At 38.6% G+C, this 18,277-nt stretch overlaps 2 protein-coding genes across 3 annotated transcripts; one reads left to right on the forward strand and one right to left on the reverse strand.

Moving 5' to 3' along the window:
• Window positions 1-340: 340 nt before the first annotated feature.
• On the reverse strand, window positions 341-8,254 carry LOC101471017 (uncharacterized). Its single transcript, XM_076883147.1, has 9 exons — window positions 8,205-8,254; window positions 5,763-5,843; window positions 5,418-5,536; window positions 5,266-5,338; window positions 5,038-5,153; window positions 4,640-4,714; window positions 3,638-3,706; window positions 3,321-3,389; window positions 341-3,229 (listed from the first exon to the last, which is right to left on the reverse strand). Exons 2-9 carry the CDS (start codon window positions 5,833-5,835, stop codon window positions 1,226-1,228), a joined length of 2,598 nt encoding a protein of 865 aa, XP_076739262.1. The 5' UTR covers window positions 5,836-5,843; window positions 8,205-8,254; the 3' UTR covers window positions 341-1,225.
• A 6,070-nt stretch (window positions 8,255-14,324) lies between these two features.
• Window positions 14,325-18,277, forward strand: LOC112431116 (uncharacterized). Of its 2 annotated transcripts, XM_076883148.1 has the most exons (6): window positions 14,325-14,673; window positions 15,320-15,398; window positions 15,706-15,750; window positions 16,683-16,812; window positions 17,012-17,106; window positions 17,309-18,277. In XM_076883148.1, exons 1-6 carry the CDS (start codon window positions 14,549-14,551, stop codon window positions 17,318-17,320), a joined length of 486 nt encoding a protein of 161 aa, XP_076739263.1. In that variant the 5' UTR covers window positions 14,325-14,548; the 3' UTR covers window positions 17,321-18,277. The 2 variants fall into 2 exon arrangements, 1 of the variants encoding a protein (XP_076739263.1); XR_013098347.1 differs by lacking the exons at window positions 14,325-14,673; window positions 17,012-17,106 and having other exon boundaries at window positions 14,854-15,398; window positions 17,309-18,150.

An 18,277-nucleotide genomic window follows, 5' to 3' on the forward strand; every position in this document is an offset into this window, starting at 1 on the left:
CAGAAAAAAAAAAAGGAAAAAAAAAAATACTACTACGGTTCTCCACCAAAATCCCAAAACGAAAGTATCGACAGCTATTTACATCAAAGCAAAATAGGACATTTATTTACATCAAAACACCAAACTGTTTACAACCGGGGGGGAAGATCGCAACCATGACAAACTGAAACACAGGGCTTAAATACATAGAAGGAGCAATCAGGGAATGGACAACAGGAGGGAAACACAGCTGGGGCAAATCAGAACTGACGAGACGAGGAAGCGTAAATTGAACACACTGAGATAAGACAGACTTTCAAAGTAAAGCAGGAAACACATAACAGTCACGCCTAAAACAAAACACTGACAACACCGAATCGTAACACAAGGGTCCTACTTAGATATTTAATTCTGGCCTATGATAAGGTAATAAAGCCACATATGAACAGTGGTCATGTTTATTTTTCAAAAATCTCTAAACATCATTTACTGTATTTACACATCCTTTTTTCTTTTTTTTTTAAGGAACGACACTAAAATTTGAATTGACTCTGAATAGCAGCACAAATCCAGAGTGAAGAAGGAGGCCAAACAGATTTTTCAGGCATATTTAAAGTAATAAGACTAATTATAATCATTTTTATGTAGCAGGATACAAACATTCTTGAGCAAATCAATCTGTATTATATTCAATAGACTTGCACACATTGCAACATTAAACAGAATAAGTCTCATCAGCCATTACACAATAATCTGAGGTAATATGAAGCTTTATGATCTGTTATCTCAGTAATAGCAATCTGTATCAGGATGCAGTAAACCACATTGATCCACTCACCCCGGATTTTTAGCGTTAATTCACGAAATGTTTATGTGTCACAATAATTTGCATTTCAGTTTGAATAGAGGTAAACTGACATGTATGATAAATACGTAGTGAATACAAAGTTGGGAAAGGCAAGCTTTTGGCTGTTTACAAATCACTCCATAATTTCCTCCATATACAGATAATACACATACAGTACTGAGTGATATAATCCTACATTACACTGACTACATTATGTCCACACTGTCACACCAAAAGAAAACGTAAGCCACAGATCTCGCACACATTTGAACAAAATTACTCCAAACTCCTTTGAAAAAACTTCATCATCGTTCATTTTTCCAAGATTTTCACTGTAGTAAAAACAGCCATGTGCCATGATATACAAGACAGAGAAAGCACCTTAGCTGTGCTGGAACTTTAATATCTTTCATATGAGTTTGGTAAAGGCACCAGCCAACCATTCACATACATGCATTTACACCTAACATCCCTCAAGAAGAAGGCTTTGAGCTGAGTTATCCTTTCCACTTTCACAAAGATAGTCCTTGATGCACTGTCAGGAATCATCCTGCTGTCCTCTGCATCACGTTTGATATAAAACAGCTGGACCACAATGACTGAAATAGCCGAGCACACACAGTTGGATGTGCAAACACAGTTCTCTTTAAACCTGACGATGAACTGTATTTCTCCATAGCAGCCATTCTTGAGTTTTATGACACAGTCTCTTGTCTCTTCATGGTTTACAGAGTAAACAGTATTTCTGTTGATGAAGCTGTCAAAGGCTTCCACTGATCTGAATGAAACAGGTCGATTTAAGAGCTCTTCTATTGCTAGTTTTATGGATCGTGTGATATCCAGATGCCGTGAATTTCCAAGCAGATTGTAACAATCAGTGGTTTCATTTACTGGTGAAATGCTGGCTAACGGAGAATTTCCGTTAGAAACAAGGGAGCGAAGGTGACTCGGCAGGCGCTGCCAACGGAGAAACTTGTCTTGAATTTTTTGAGGATTGTAGTTTATGTTGCTAAGCAGTGCCCTTAAATTTGCACTGTTCCTCTCAAAACTGAATGCTGATGTTGCCCAGAGAGGCCCCCAGTTACGCACACAGTCAGCTAAGTGGATCAACTGATGGCAGTTGAATGAAACGTTTTCTTCACCATAGAGTTCTTCCATGTTTCTAACAAAGAGTACCAAGTTCTCATGGGCCAGCTGAAGGTCATTTTGGGAGACTGATTCTTGTAGCAGAATGTGAATGCTGATCGACAAACAAAAAAAATGTTGGAGAAATGAAGGCTGAAGGATGCCTGGTAGGACACTAACAGCATAAAATAAAAGGAAAGCTCGCCACTCAGATGCTTTCCAAGTGTCCCGACCCTTCAGTGACTGTAGAGATCTGCTCATTTCTGATGGAGGCTTTAACATTCGGAGATAAGAGTCCATCTGTGAAATCTGTTGACCTACATACCAGTCTTTCTTGGAGTTCTCTGAGTTCAGCCACAATCCAATAAGTTGCTTAGTCACACCAACTAAAACTGAGTGCATATATTCTGGTACAAATCCAAACACAATGTCAAACAAAGGAAGTCTGGAAAGTAAGGACATTCCTTTTACACCATACTCTGAGGTGTTTTCAACAAACATATTTTTTGATCTTGATGCTTGTTTAGTTTCATCATATCGATATGACCTCACAGATCCAGAGCCCTTTGGTACCACTGTGCCAGGGTGTAAACACCAGTCACAACCATATTCTCCATTGAATTGTTTGCAATTCCGGAGAAGTGGCCTCGCCACAGCGTCAGAGGAGCAAACCAAGCAGAAGACTTTTGATGAATGAAGAGTGCCTCTGCTGTCTCTCCACTGAAATGGATTTTGGGCTAAATCACAACATTCATCCACAAATGGTTTCAGAAATGTGTTCATATGAGGTTTTCCTTGGCCAAACCAAAATCCAGCAACTATCATATTTTCCTGTCTTTGTGTGTAAGGAAGTTCATTAATAACAAACTGAAGGGGCCAAATTGAGTATCTGGTGGTGCTAAAAATTGGTACTTCATCAAAATTCCATGTCAGTGTGAGATCATCTGCAGCTAGTTTACCCTCTCTGAGGAGATTCTGGTACATCATCCCATCCATCACATCTTTGATGTTATCATGCTCATCTTTAACTGTTTTAGGTAACAACTCAGTGCTGTGGTTCTCAAGGATACCTTTCAGAAGGTCTTTCAGGGATGAGTACAGAAAGAAGTTTCCATTTTGAATGCTGCTTGCTTTGTTGAACACAGAGGCACAGTGAGAACAACAAGAATCAGGATCGTTTCCCATGAAGTTTTTACACTCTTGACAGTAAAACATTGTAAATGTGGTTGGACTTTGTCCTTGTGTCACTGTTGCCCAGGAGCGAATTGGTTCGTTACTCTGAAAAGACAAACAAACATGTGTTTTATATACACAAATAATATCGGCATAACAAAATGACTTGAGGAGAAACATCAATATTCCTTCTTACTGTGTCACTGCCTCTGTCAACTGCTGAAGCAGACTCCAACTGAAATGGAAAAATGTTGTGGTCCTGCATCTAAAACAAGGCCAAAACATCAGCCAGGCCTACCTATACTCTTAATATTTCATATTCACTTGATGAAGGTGCATTTCAGATATGTATATTAAACAAATTTAAAGCAGTTTGCATTTGTTAGCTTCATTATTTATTGCTCCTCTTAATGCAGCATTATGGAGACAAAATGTTTGTCTGCAGATAAAATCATTGTAAATCACTGGATCTTCAACCAGTTTAAAAATATTTTTTCTGACTTCATTTCTTACCGTGTCTCTGCCATCTGTTGTGTCAGACGCTGAAGCAGATTCCAAATGTTGAGGAAAAATGTTTGGCTCCTACGTGAAAACAAATACCAAATAATTATCCAGACAAGGCACAGGCCTTCATGTTGTTTACTCACAGTTTGTGAAAAACAGTTGAGCTGTGTTGGAGAATTCTGCAGAGGACTTAGGTAAACAGCTAACCTGGTTCACTTTGCTCATATTGACACCTGTTTTACTCTAAAGATATGAGTCCTTGAATCCATCAAAATGTATTTTTATTAGTGCTGTCAGCATTAATCTCTTTAAAATGACGTTAACGCCATAATGTCATTTTAACTTAATGGCGTAAGCGGTTAGCTTGTTATTGTTTAGCGGCGTCCAGCTCCACGCATGGGGAGATCCACGGTAACCAGCTAACGTAGATTTGCTGCGTTAATGCGGCTATGGTGTCAGGACGTCAAGTCTGACATCCTGTCAAGTTCAGGGTTCATTTTAAGATTATAATCATGACCTATAGGGCCCTGCACGGTGTAGCTCCAACTTACATCAGTGATCTTCTTCTGCCTTATCGCCCCAGCAGGTCCCTAAGGTCTTGTGACCAGGGACCAGGGCTTGCTGGTTTTCCAGCATACAAGGTTAAAAACAAACAGTGACAGAGCGTTTGTATCAATGGCTCCCAGACTCTGGAACTCGCTCCCTTTGAGTTCGAGATCTGTGGACTCAGTCATTTCATTTAAAAAGCAGTTAAAAATGTATCTGTTTAAACTTGCTTTTGGTTGCTTTTGTTTGTTTGAGGTTGTATGTCCATTTCTGCTTGTGTGAAGCACTTTGTGATTTTATCTTGAAAGGTACTATTTAAATAAAATTTTACTTACTTACTTTACTTAAGGAGATTAACGCTGACAACATTAATTTTTCTATAATAACATGATGACATTAATAACAAAAATGATCAAAGATTAATCACTCAATAATGAACCATGTTCAGACACAATGAGATCATACCATTTCTGGATTGTTCTCTTGCTCTGCGCTTGTTTCCATCATGTCAGCAGAATCATCATTTGTTCTATTCAAGTCCTGCAGTGGTGAGGGATAAATTTAAGATGTATTTCGTATAATAAAAGAAGTGTGATCAGTTTTGTTATATTGATACCTGCCAGTGTGAAATGCATTACATGCACAGTAAATGCTACATTAAATACATTATCTTGTACTCGAGTATTGTGAGGTTATTTTTCTGAATGTCACAGCGCTCACACACAACCTCCACTCTGATGCATTGCATACACTATTAATCTACTGATCTTAACCGCCATTTGTTTTATTAAAAAAAACAGTATATTTAAACTTTTATGGCTTTATGTTCCAGGATTTTTTTGTAACATTTAATAAAACATTACCTGTAAGTATTCTCTGAGCCTCCTTTTAAACTTTACTCTTGGTCCAATTTTTGGAATCAAAGTATTGATTCTGCCTGACTCGAGACTTAGGAAAGCTTCTTTGTCAATACCTTCCTCTGCAACAAAACGAAGTATTCAAATTGAAATTAGACAAAAAAAAAATATCAATATGAAATTACAGTACAGCAGTAATTTATGAAGGACCAAAACCAAACTATAATAAAATACCTTCAAATCTGTGAATCAGCTCACTGAGATGCCATTCAGTTAATTTTTCCTGGACAAAATGACATATCTCCATCTACAGAATCAAAACAAACACATCACACATTAATGAAACAATAGACCTGCTGATATAGAATAAAAAATAGATGCCTTACCTGTAAGTAATCTTTCAGTCTCTTTCTAAACTTTACTCTTGGTCCAATTTTAGGAAACAGTAAATTAATTCGGATTGAATCTCCAAGGTTTAGAAACGTCTCCTTGTCAATGCCTTCATCTGAAATAATGCCAACAACAAAATAAAATATTCAAAAGTCAGATGAAGCTAACACTGCAAAACATTAATATTCATCAACTTTGAATATGAAAGACTTTTGTTTTCTATTACAAGTCATAAATCACAGGAATATCCAGACTGACTTCTAAATCAGTAAATTACGATGCTGTTCTAGTGCCATTACAGATACAACAATTCCCATTAAATAATAATAATAAACTCATACCTTTAAATCTCTGCATGAACTCACTGAATCCCCATTCAGTTAGTTTGTCCTGGACAAATCCAGATGTCTCCATGGAATTTGCTGTGGGGACAATCAGCAATAACTGATTTATTCATATTTAAAGTATTATTCACTAAATAAGATCATTTACTTTCCTGTGGGGTTCTGAAGTGTCAGAGGTTTAAGTTTCTATGTATCTCAATAACCTTTTTCATGTGACAAGAGGAGGTAAATGTTTTTGTCTCTTAGCTGGATTGAACTGTTGCAACTTTTGCGACTTCATGTCACTCTGTAGAGTTCATCTAAATATCTAAAGTTTCCAGTTTAGTGAAATGTGTTTACACTGATACAAAGGTTTAAGTTTTATTTTTCATTTGATTTCATTTGATTTGGAATAATATGATTTTTACAGAGCCAAAGTTTTTTAAGGGGCAAAAAATGTGAAATTAGCAGGAAACTGTTGTAGCAAACATATTGACATTTTCACAAAAACATATTCTAAAAGATCTCATTAGATCTTATTAATTTCAGCGTTGATAGTTTACATACACATAATGTGCTACAGGCACTGTTTAAAAAATGTTTTAGTCTCCAGATGTCATTTATATAAAACGTATTTGTGATATCTTGTTTAATCTCTCCACTCACCTTTGCTGTCATCAACACGTTGACAAAAGCATGCATTTTTGTCATTGGCACTAAAACTATAGAGACTAAAGACCTGATACTTTACCATCAGCATACTTTTTTCTTCATACAAGGAAGCAAAAGCAACTGAACTACTCTAACCTTCATTTCTTACTTAATAGTCAACAGGAATAAAAACAAACAATAGGAAGGACACTGTCAAGACTGACAGGCAGGCAGGAGTAGTGTTGGCCGTATGAAACTGATGCTCCCACACAAGCTTCAAACTCAAAGTTACATTTTCCTTGAACCACTATTTCAAAGGTTGCTTCATTGTGGAAAATCACATGTCCCATGTACATGATCACACCCCACCCTAGTTACTGAAACATGCCCTACCATCCCAACACATCCTGTTCCACCAAGGACACCTTCATCTACCTGCTACATTACATAAGTTTACAGAATCAACTGACCAATCAATCCATCGTTACAAAATTGTATTTATATCATTCACACAATGAATGATATAAATACTTTGATACAATCAGCAAATGGAAATTGAGATTTCATGTGCTGTCTCCTATTTCATTACTAGATGTCACTGAACAAAGCTTTGAATGAATGAACCAATTTTCAACAGGACTGATCAAGTGGTTCAATAGAGGTTCATGGTTTTATTTGCACATCAGGAGTTGGACCCAAACGCAGCATTTGGAAGATGGAGTGGTAAACTAAAAAGTGACCTTATTAACTTGAACTACGTGCAAAATAATTCAGATAAAAACAAAACAAACAAAAAACAAACAAACAAGGAGATCTGAATCTTCGAGGAAAACAGACTACACAAGACTAAGGAGCTTGGAAAGAAAAGCGTCTGGACTTCGCTTGAAGACGTTTCACCTCTCATCCGAGAAGCTTCTTCAGGTCTAAGGTTAAATAGTGGAGAGTCCCAGAGACTCCCAGATTTAAGCCCTATGGGAGAGTTCAAATAGTGAACAGAGGCAGTGGCTTACAACACCAACTATCTGCCATCTATAATCCAGTTTTGAGATCCCTTCCCAGACACCTCAACACCCACACACATCATAGGGCCTTCTGACCTCAGGAAATCACATGGTAGGGTGGGGCTAGGTTTCACAATGAGCTCACCCCAAACCTTGGCTGATTGTGACCAACACCTGTTTTCACACCTTGGCTCATGTGATTAGGTAGAGGATCAATAGGGGGTCCATGTCCATCTTAGGGGACACTCCAATAGGGTTTAAATCTGGGACTCTCCACCATTTAACCCAGGAACTGAAGAAGCTTTTCGGATGAGAGGTGAAACGTCTTCAAGCAATTTAAAGAAGTCCAGATGCTTTTCTTTCCAAACTTCTTAGACAAGCCTGACCTGGATGACTGAGAACATTCACAGACATACTACAAGAGACAAAACGTCACCAAAATAAGACAGGAAATGTCTGAGATTTACCTGGACTAAAATACATGCGCTTCACACACACAGAAGGCAAACTACAGAGACACGATAGGCTTAACAAAAGAGACACTAAGGACAAAACACATAAACAAGACTAGGAAACAAAAGAGAACCAACAAAATTAAACAAGAAACCGGAGACTATAAATATAGATAACAAACCTCAGAACCCCTGTGAAATACTGAACTCTGGGCAAAATAATGCAAAGTATCAAGTGAAATTATTCCTGAGATTGAAGAAAAAGAACCATGAGTCCATAACAACAACAAAAAATGCTGGGACTAAGACCCAGGACAATGACAAATATAATACAGACTGTTTCAGTATCTACTTACATGTGGTCTCTTCTACTGAACTGAAGTCTGTTTCTTCTGTGTATTTTGCACTATGTATGAATAGTCCCCTCCCACCACTGACACAGATCACATGGTGACATATTTTGTGTTACGCAACAGAACAGCAGATCTTAAACACTGCGTCATTACTCAGATAAATCTGTTGATTCATGTTGATTAGAAGAAATAGAAAAAAAAAAATCATTCTAGCAACTTGAGTTTAGATGTGTGGAGATATGTTACAGAAGGTGTTGAAAGTAATGTAGATACCAGAGAGTGAAGCCAAGTTGCACACCCTGAAGGTTTTTTTTTTTTTTTTTTAATAAACTGGTTTCTTATTTGCATAGGCAGAAAGTTGCTGTTGATATCCGGGAGCAGGTAGAAGTGATTTGAACACTAGCTTGAATACCCACTCCTAATTTTCCTCAAAACCAACGACCTCTTGCACAACCACCACCAACACCATTTATTATGCGTGCAAACAAGTTATTATCTGTGCAAATGATATGGTATCCCTATCCTGGGATATCAACAGCAGCTATGAAGACTATATAGATGTGCTCATTGCTGATGCAGGCCTTAACATGTGAAGACTGCTGTTGTACCTACATGCATTTAAACCAAAGACACACACACCAACTAAAACTGAGTGCAAATATTAGGGTACAAATCCACACAAGGAAACACAATGTCAAACAAAGGAAGTCTGGAAAGCAAGGATACTTATTTTACTCCGTACTTTGATGTGTTCTTTTCAGCCTCTCTTACATTTTCAACAAACATATTTGTTAATCTTGATGTTTGTTTCATTTCATCATATCGCTGTGACCTCACAGATACAGAGCTTTGTGCTACCACTGTGCCAGGGTGTAAACACCAGTCACCAGCAAATTCTCCATTGAGTGGTTTGCAATTCTGGAGAAGTGGCCTTGTCACAGCATCAGACGAGCAAACCAAGCAAAATAATTTTTAGGAGTGATCTATGAATGGCTTCATGTGTGTGAAACGTGTTTATATTAGGAAAATTTTAATGGCTTTATATTCCAGGATTTGGCTGTTTTTTGTTTGTTTTTTAAAATTACCTGTAATATTCTTTTTATAAACTTTACTCTTGGTCTGATTTTAGGAATCACAGCAATCTAAGCTAAACTGGCACTGGAAACTAAACACAAGGCAACACAGGCTTAAAACGTGACAAGAGAACCACAGCACAAAGAGAGGGTACAACACCACACAGAGCAAACACAGGGCTTAAATACACACTGGTAAATAATCAGGGAACTGGAGACAGGATGGAAACACACCTGGGAGAAATTAGAACTAATGAGAGAAGGGGAAGCAAAACTAGACCCACTGCACGTAGGGCTGGGACTATCAAAATAAAACTGGAAACAAAAGACAATTCACAAAGACACGGACTTGACACTGAGAGACAGACTGAAGGAATATGACACATGGAACACAAGGAAGACACTGACTTAAACTAGAAGGCAGAACAACAAATAACATCAAGAGAACAAAACCATGAGTAACTAATAATCAGGAAGTAGAACTTAAACAGAAAACACTGGGTAACAATCAGGACCTGAAACCTGAAACCTGACTGAAACTCTTCAAATAAGCCATTCCTCTGCAGATGATCTGTTAGCTGTTTGACAACTACTCTTTCAAGGATTTTTGATATGAAAGGAAGGTTGGAGATTGGCCTGTAATTAGCTAAGACTGCTGGGTCTAGAGATTGGCTTTTTGAGTAAAGGTTTAACTACAGCCAGCTTGAAGGCCTGTGGTACATAGCCGATTATTAGAGATAGGTTGATCATATTTAAGATTGAAGCATTAATTAATGGCAGGACTTCTTTGAGCAGTTTTGTAGGAATGGGGTCTAAAAGACACGGAGGATTGGAGGAAGTAATTATAGAAGTTAACTCAGAAAGATCAATTGGAGAAAAAGAGTCTAACTTAACATCAACGGTACTAAAAGTAGCTGTAGATAATGTTACATCTGTGGGATGATTATTGGTAATTTTTTTCTCTAATGATAAGAATTTTATTTGTGAAGAAGTTCATGAAGTCATTACTAGTTAACGATGGTTGGCTCAAAAGAGCTCTGACTGTTTGTCAGCCTGGCTACAGAGCTGAAGAGAAACCTGGGGTTGTTCTTATTGTCTTCAATCAGTGACAAATAGTAAGATGTTCTGGCTTTGCGGGGGGCTTTCTTATAAATCAGCAAAATATTTCTCCAATTATGATGATCCTCTAAATTTGTGACACGCCATTTCCTCTCCAGCTTACGAGTCATCTGCTTTAGGGTACGTGTTTGAGAATTATACCACAGAGTCAGGTACTTCTGATCTGAGACCTTAGTTTTCACAGGAGCTACAGTATCCAGAGTCATATGTAGTGAGGAGGTAAAATTATTATTAACAAGATAATTGACCTCTGTTGGGGTAGCGTTCAGATAGCTGCTCTGCTCTGTGTTGGTACAGGTCATTGAAGATGATAACAGTGGGTGGATTACATTCTTAAACCTAGTTACAGCGCTTTCAGAAAGACATCTGTGATAAAGTCTACTCTCCACTGCTGTGTAATCAATTATTGTAAATGTAAATGTTATCAGGAAATGATCAGACAGGAGAGGGTTTTCAGGAAACACTGTTAAATGTTCAGTTTCTATGCCATATGTTAAAAACAAGATCTAGAGTGTGATTAAAGTGGTGGGTGGGTTCTTTTACATTTTGAGAGAAGCCAATTGAGTCTAATAACAGATTAAATGCCATGTTGAGGCTGTCATTTTTAGCATCTACATGGATGTTAAAATCACCCACAATAATTATTTTATCTGAGCTGAGCACTAAATCAGATAAAAAGTCTGAGAAATCAGAGAGAAACTCTGTGTAAGGCCCAGGTGGACAATAGATGATAACAAATAAGACTGGTTTCTAAAATTTTTCAGCTGGGGTGGACAATGCTAAGCATCAGGCTTTCAAATGAATTAAAAGTCTGTCTTGGTCTTTCATTAATTAATAGGCTGGTGTGAAAAATTGCTGCCACACCGCCCCCTCGGCCTGTGCTTCGAGGTTTCTGGTAGTTAGAATGACTCGGGGGTGTTGATTCATTTAAACTAACATAATCATCCTGCTAAAACCAGGTTTCTGTAAGGCAGAGTAAATCGATTTGTTGATCAATTATTAAGTCATGTACTAACAGAGACTTGGAGGAGAGAGACCTAATATTTAATAATCCACATTTCACTGTTTTACTCTTTAGTTAGGATGTGGATACTGTATTGTTCTTTCTTTGTAATTGTTTATGTTTAAGTTGTTTGTTGCTGGTTTTTAGTTTGTTTTTTGTCTTTTTGGAAGCTGACACAGTCTCTATGGAGATGGGTTTTTGGGGGGGTAGCAGGAAGAGAGAAGCTGCAGAGAGGCGTGTAAGACTGCAACTCTGCTTCCTGGTCCGAACTCTGGATAGTCATATTATGGGGGGTTTAATTAATTTGTCCATATTTCTAGAAATGAGAGCTGCCGTCTCTCCTTATAAGACCAGGTTTCCTCCAGAAGGTTTGCCAATTATCTATGAAGCCCACATCGTTTCTGGGACACCACTCAGACAGCCAGCAATTTAAGGAGAACATGCGGCTAAACATGTCACTCCTGGTCTGATTGGGGAGGGGACCAGAGAAAACTACAGAGTCCCACATTGTTTTGGCAAAGTTACACACCGATTCAATATTGATTTTAGTGACCTCCGATTGGCGTAACCGGGTGTCATTACTGCCGACGTGAATTATGATTTTACTGAATTTACGTTTACCCTTAGCCAGCAGTTTTAAATTTCCTTCAATGTCGCCTGCTCTGGCCCCTGGAAGACAATTGACTATGGTTTCCGGTGTCTCTAGCTTCACATGTCTGAGAACAGAATTGCCAATTACCAGAGTTTGACCCCCGACGGGTGTGTCGCCGAGTGGGGAAAAACGGTTAGACATATGTATGAATTTGAGGAGTGGACCCAAAATGCTGACACAAAGGAACGTGAAAGAAAATTTGAATATTAACAGAAAGCAAGCCATTTATTAATCTCTACTTTTAAGATTAGGCTTCAAACTTTCCTTTTTGCTAAAGCATATAGTTAGGGCTGGATCAGGTGACCCTGGATCCTCCCTTAGTTGTGCTGCAATAGACGTAGGCAGCCGGGGGATTCCCATGAAGCACTGAGTTTTTTCCTTTCCAGTCACCTTTCTCACTCACTGTGTGTTAATAGACCTCTCTGCACTGAATCATACTTGTTATTAATCCACAGCATGTCTTTGTCCTGTCTTCCTTTTCTCACCCCAACTGGTCACAGCAGATGCCCGCCGCTCCCTGAGCCTGGTTCTGCTGGAGGTTTCTTCCTGTTAAAAGGGAGTTTTCCCTTCCCACTGTCGCCAAAGCGCTTGCTCATAGGTGGTCCTATGATTGTTGGGTTTTTCTCTGTATCTATTATTGTGCAATCTACTGTACAATATAAAGCGCCTTCAGGCGATTGTTGTTGTGATTTGGCGCTATATAAATAAAATTTAATTAAATTAAAAGATTACAAAACAAAAGGCAGAGGTGAAGCTAAACAATAACCTAACCTGGGGAAAATATTTTTTATTAAAAAAAACAAACAAACCATGAAACCTGACATGGATACAAAGATACCTGGAACATGGAAACGTGGCACCAAAGACAACAGATGACCTGACACTGAATAAATGAGGACAGGACTTACAGTGGCTTGCAAAAGTATTCGGCCCCCTTTAACTTTCCCACATTTTGGCACATTACAGCCACAAACATGAATCAATTTTATTGGAATTCCACGTGAAAGACCAATACAAAGTGGTGTACACGTGAGAAGTGGAACAAAAATCATACATGATTCCAAACATTTTTTACAAATAAATAACTGAAAAGTGGGGTGTGCGCAATTATTCAGCCCCCTGAGTCAATACTTTGTAGAACCACCTTTTGCTGCAATTGGATTCCATTAAAATTGATTTGTGTCACGGCTGGGAAGGCGAGCTGTGTGGTGTGGAGGAAGGAGGACCCAAGATGCAAGCAGTGGATGAAAATGCTAGTGAAGTTTATTTACAAGGTGTAGTGGCAAACAAGCAGTGGGGCATGACAAATAACTGAAGACACCTAAACTGGGAAGAACTAAAATAACAGACCTGGGTGCATACGACAAAGGGATGCGCGGCAGCCGCCGAGCAGGACACCGAGTAACAGGCAGGAGAACACACAGGGCTTAAATACACACACCAGTAATCAGGGGATGAGAGACAGGAGGGCAACACGGCTGGGAGGAATCAGAGCTGACGGGACAGGGGAAACGTAAACTGAACACACTCACATCAGACAGAGACCTTCACAATAAAACAGGAAACTCAGACACGGGGAACCAAACAAGACACAGAACTAAACAGACAGATTCACAAACAGACGGGGTGACAGCATAGACAGAGACACAGACGCAGACTCAGAGGCAGACCAAATATAACACATAGAACTCAAACAATAATAATCATCATCATCATCATAATAATAATAATAATAATAAACTAAAAGCGCTGGGTCACCGACCCAGGACCATGACAATTTGTGTTTGTGGCAGTAATGTGACAAAATGTGGAAAAGAGGGACGAATACTTTTGCAAGCCACTGCAAGTACACAGAGAGATAATGAGGGGATGAGGAACAGCTGGGACAAGGGGAAACAAAACTAGACTCACTGCATATAGGACAAAGACTTTCCCAATAAAACAGACATCACAAGGGTAATCTAATAAACAAATGAACTTAGCAAACCTAAAGAACTTATAAATAAACATCGACATCTAAACAAACTAAAACTTACAACGCTGGGTCAACAGACCCAGGAAAGTGACAGTAAAATCATTTATTATACACATTATACTTATTTTCTTAAATTGCTTATCTATTATCTGTATTTTAACTTGGGGGTCTAGGGGTGCTGCATGTTTATGATAACACACTGACAATATCAGGACAATTTTAGCCTTACTCTATCAGTGAACAGCATGCCCATGCTAACTTAAACTAGACCGGCAAGCTAACCCCATGTGTATTAAGTGTTACTTCAGAATAGGAACCAAACAAATTAACGGAACGAAATTAACTGTAACAGCAGTTTGCAAAACATTGTGACAGTTCTCAAGTGTTCCTACCTCAAATCCAGCACGTGTTGCTGTGTTTTTGTTGTTAAATGGACGAGGAGAGACCGGTGGCTGGTGAGAGGATGCAGCATTTCGTCAGTGGAGCATAGAACGACGTCTCTGATTGGTCAAAAAGTGAGTAAAGATGCATCTGATTGTTCGAAAGCGTCAACCAAAGAGCTGCTGGTCACGGCAAGATACAAACTCGCCGGAGCTCTGCGTGAACGGCACATCCGGGACCTTCAGCACTCAGGAGAGATTTATCTTGAGGTATGTATTTACCTTTGATATCCATGCGTCGACGCAAGCTCCGTGAGGTAAAGTTGTATGTTTAACAAGCTAATTAAGGTTAGTTAAACGGAATTAAAACAATACACAACCGATTTGAACAAATTGAAAGTGGTGAATGATGATAAATGCTAAAAAATTACTTAAGATTTATCTTTAACAATAGATATTAGAAGTTAAATTTAACTGTTTTTAAATTCCCACCGGAGTTAAAGGGACCTGCGGCCTTGCATGTGCTCTGCATCTTCAACTGCAGAGACAGTCAGTCTAAGCTCAGTGTAGCTAACTGCAACACACTTTTTTTTTTTCAACACAAGATATGCTTGGGGGGATTTAAATGATAATATTAATGTTTTCTTATTCAGCACAAATCAATAATATTATAGTTATTTGCTCACGGTCTGGGTCTCTGGCCCAGCGTTTCTGATGTTATTCTAAGGTTTTTGAGTTTCGTATGTTTAATGGCGGGTTAGTTGAGTTTGGCTTAACGTTATTAATATCGTTTTAAGGAGTTTATGTTAGGGCTGTATATTACCACGTTTGTATTTTCATGCCATGTTTCCTGTTTTATTTTGAAAGAGTCTGTTGCGTTCAGTTCATTAATCTCACTTCCCTGTTGTGTCAATAGAATCATTTGTGCAAGCTACTACCCTGCTGTCCCTCTGTCGTGTCTCAACCTCCAACAGGAAAGTAGAAGTCCTCATATGGTAGGACCAGTGATTGTAGTGTGTGTGTTACACTGTCCTCATATTGTTTTAAGCTGTGAAGGACAGGAGTGTGTTTCAGTTGCCTTCCTCATGTGGTAGGACCAACAACTCTAGTGTGTGTTACACTGTCCTCATATCGTTGGGTAGCAGAACCGTACAGTGTTAAGTTTCTATAGAATCTGGTATAAGGAAGTCAGATCCTTCTGTAATAATATTCACTGATACAAATATGATCTGTAGTTAATTAAATAGTCAGGATTTATACTAGAGAATGTTTCTGACGTTATATTGTTGTCTTTTGTTGCAGACACCAGGTGCCGAGGTCCTGTCTCAACCTCCTTCAGACCAATTGGTGAGTGACACACCCACTTCATTCTTCCAACAGGTTACACATTATTTTTTTGTATTTGGCATCAAGTATATGTGTCAGTTGGGCCTAGTGCATAAATTAAGTGCCCTTTTATTATATTAAAATAATCAGTTTGATTGAAAGTTTCCCATATTCAACATTAGCATTACTTGTTTGTGAACATCTTAGGAGAAAGAAATTGGCATATCATTTGTTAGTCCTAACTTTCCCTTTAAAGCATCAGCTTGATCTTTATTCCTACTAAATTTGATATTTCTGTGTTACATTGTCCTCAGATTGTTTTAAGCTGTGAAGGACATAAATTTGTTTTTTTTTTAGCCTTTCTCAATTGGTAGAACCAACAACTCTAGTTTGTGTTACATTGAAACTGAACAGCAGGGATGTTTGTCATGAAGATAATAACACTCTATCCGATTTCAAACAATCACACTGTGATGAGTATTATTAGTAGATTATGTTCACATGTAAAATATTCATATCAAATGGTAAATATCCTATATTTATATAGCGCTTTACTAGTCCCTAAAGACCCCAAAGCGCTTTACAAATCCAGTCATCCACCCATTCACACAGACATTCACACACTGGTGATGGCAGCTACATTGTAGCCACAGCCACCCTGGGGCGCACTGACAGAGGCGAGGCGGCCGGACACTGGCGCCACCGGGCCCTCTGACCACCACCAGTAGGCAACAGGTGAAGTGTCTTTCCCAAGGACACAACGACCGAGACTGTTGGAGCTGGGGCTCGAACCGGCAACCTTCTGATTACAACTCTTGAGCCACGATCGCCCCTTAGCCCCTTAATGTAGAATTACACACTGCCCAACGCTGACTTTGCCTACAATGCAGAGAAAAAAGCAAACAGACCTATTGCATGCATTGATTCTCATATTTCACTGTTACTTTTCAAAGGCTCAAGGACCAAGTATTCCGGGGGTTCCAAGCCACACGCTTTACTCAGCTGCCCTGGACAACATGAAGGGCACCTCTGCCTCAATCACCCTGGACAACAAAAACATTAGCAACACTTCACCAAGAAGGGGTAAAGGCACCCAAATACAAAATGTTTTAGGTTAATATACTTGTGATCAAAGAACAAGTTTGTTTTCAGACATGACACTATTCAGAGCTTTTATCATAAATCATTTCATCTTATTTGATTCCCAGCAGAACACAGCACTTCAAATGGTTCATTCCAAGCATCCTTAAAGGAGCAATAAGCAATATCTTTTCACTGCTAGGTGTGCTGTTTTGCACTGCCTGTGAACCAAACCAAAGTCTATGGCTGGAGATCAACACAGAGAGAGGGATTGTGACTTCATGCTGTACTCCAGATGTAATTACACCTCTAGTTCTTCACATAGTCATTTTTAATTCCTTCAACCTAAGTATGATGAATTGTGCTTATTGCTCCTTTAAAGTGCTCCAGTAGAAAGCAAGGTTTAAGAACATTTTGTATTCACATTATAAACTAGAATATTTTCTATCTTTTCTTGCATTCACATTAAGATATTTTCTTTTGTTTCCATTTATGACAGCTGGGACGGTGAGAAGCAAGTGGACAAATGATGAAGTGAAGGTTGCTGAGCGGCACGTTTCACTTCATAAAAAGCTGCAAAGTACCAGGTAAAAAGGAATGTGACTGCTGCCTCCAAGCAGAGCCGGCAGCTCTGAAAGGCAGAGACTGGGTTTTCATAAGGTACTACAGCCACAACAGGATCATAGCATTAAAAGAAAGATGCAAGAAAAAAAGAAACAAGCAAGAGAGATACTTTGTTACTTCCACAGTTATGTCAGTATTGCAGTTTTCTGTATTGCATTGTTCTTACTCATAAATCTGTGGTTTATGCCGGGTGCTTTTTGCAATTAAATGATAAAAAAGGCAGATAATGTTCCACGTTTTTATTCACATGAACATTCACTACAAAATGAATTAATGCATTACAATATCAAGACTTAAAAAGTAGACTGACCACATTTGACCCATGTCTTTTTTTTTTTTAAAGTCTTTACACAGCTCAGATTTACTGTTTTATTAACACATAAATGTCTGATATTTCTGTCAGAAGTTACCCAACTGGTGAGCATTACTATTGTGCATCCATGTCTATTATATTGTAATCTCAAAAGGAGCCAAGCTAAAAATGCAGAACCTACCGTTACCTGGTCCTTATAAGTCATGTATACTTGAAAATTATGTGTTTCCATGGGCTTCACAATTCACCTAAACATGAAATATCTGTGTGTGACCTTATGGTACTCATAAGTCACATAAACCTGACAGTGTCCTCACAAGTAGCATTAAATTCAGGTTTGACCAAAATTTAGCCCTAGCCAAAATCTCAACAGATGGGTGTGTTCTTGGAAGCATGGGTCAAATTTTTTTGAGATTCCCATGCCTCTAGGACCTTCGGAAAGGCACGTTCCCATTTGTCACATTTTTGTCATACGTACTGATATATCACGAAAACACGTGTGTGTGTGTGTGTGTGTGTGTGGGTGTGTGT

The sequence above is a fragment of the Maylandia zebra genome, linkage group LG4 (assembly GCF_041146795.1).
Source record: "Maylandia zebra isolate NMK-2024a linkage group LG4, Mzebra_GT3a, whole genome shotgun sequence".
NCBI lineage: Eukaryota > Metazoa > Chordata > Actinopteri > Cichliformes > Cichlidae > Maylandia > Maylandia zebra.

Coding starts and splice junctions, on each gene's coding strand:
- LOC101471017 (XM_076883147.1), bottom strand. CDS start 5,835: ATGGAGACATCTGGATTTGTCCAGGACAAACTAACTGAATGGGGATTC. Junction 4,715..5,037: donor GGCTCAGAGAATACTTACAG/GTAATGTTTTAT, acceptor TCACCACTGCAG/GACTTGAATAGAACAAATGA. Junction 3,230..3,320: donor TTGACAGAGGCAGTGACACA/GTAAGAAGGAAT, acceptor TTGTCTTTTCAG/AGTAACGAACCAATTCGCTC.
- LOC112431116 (XM_076883148.1), top strand. CDS start 14,549: ATGCATCTGATTGTTCGAAAGCGTCAACCAAAGAGCTGCTGGTCACGG. Junction 15,751..16,682: donor AACCTCCTTCAGACCAATTG/GTGAGTGACACA, acceptor TACTTTTCAAAG/GCTCAAGGACCAAGTATTCC. Junction 16,813..17,011: donor CAACACTTCACCAAGAAGGG/GTAAAGGCACCC, acceptor TTTCACTGCTAG/GTGTGCTGTTTTGCACTGCC.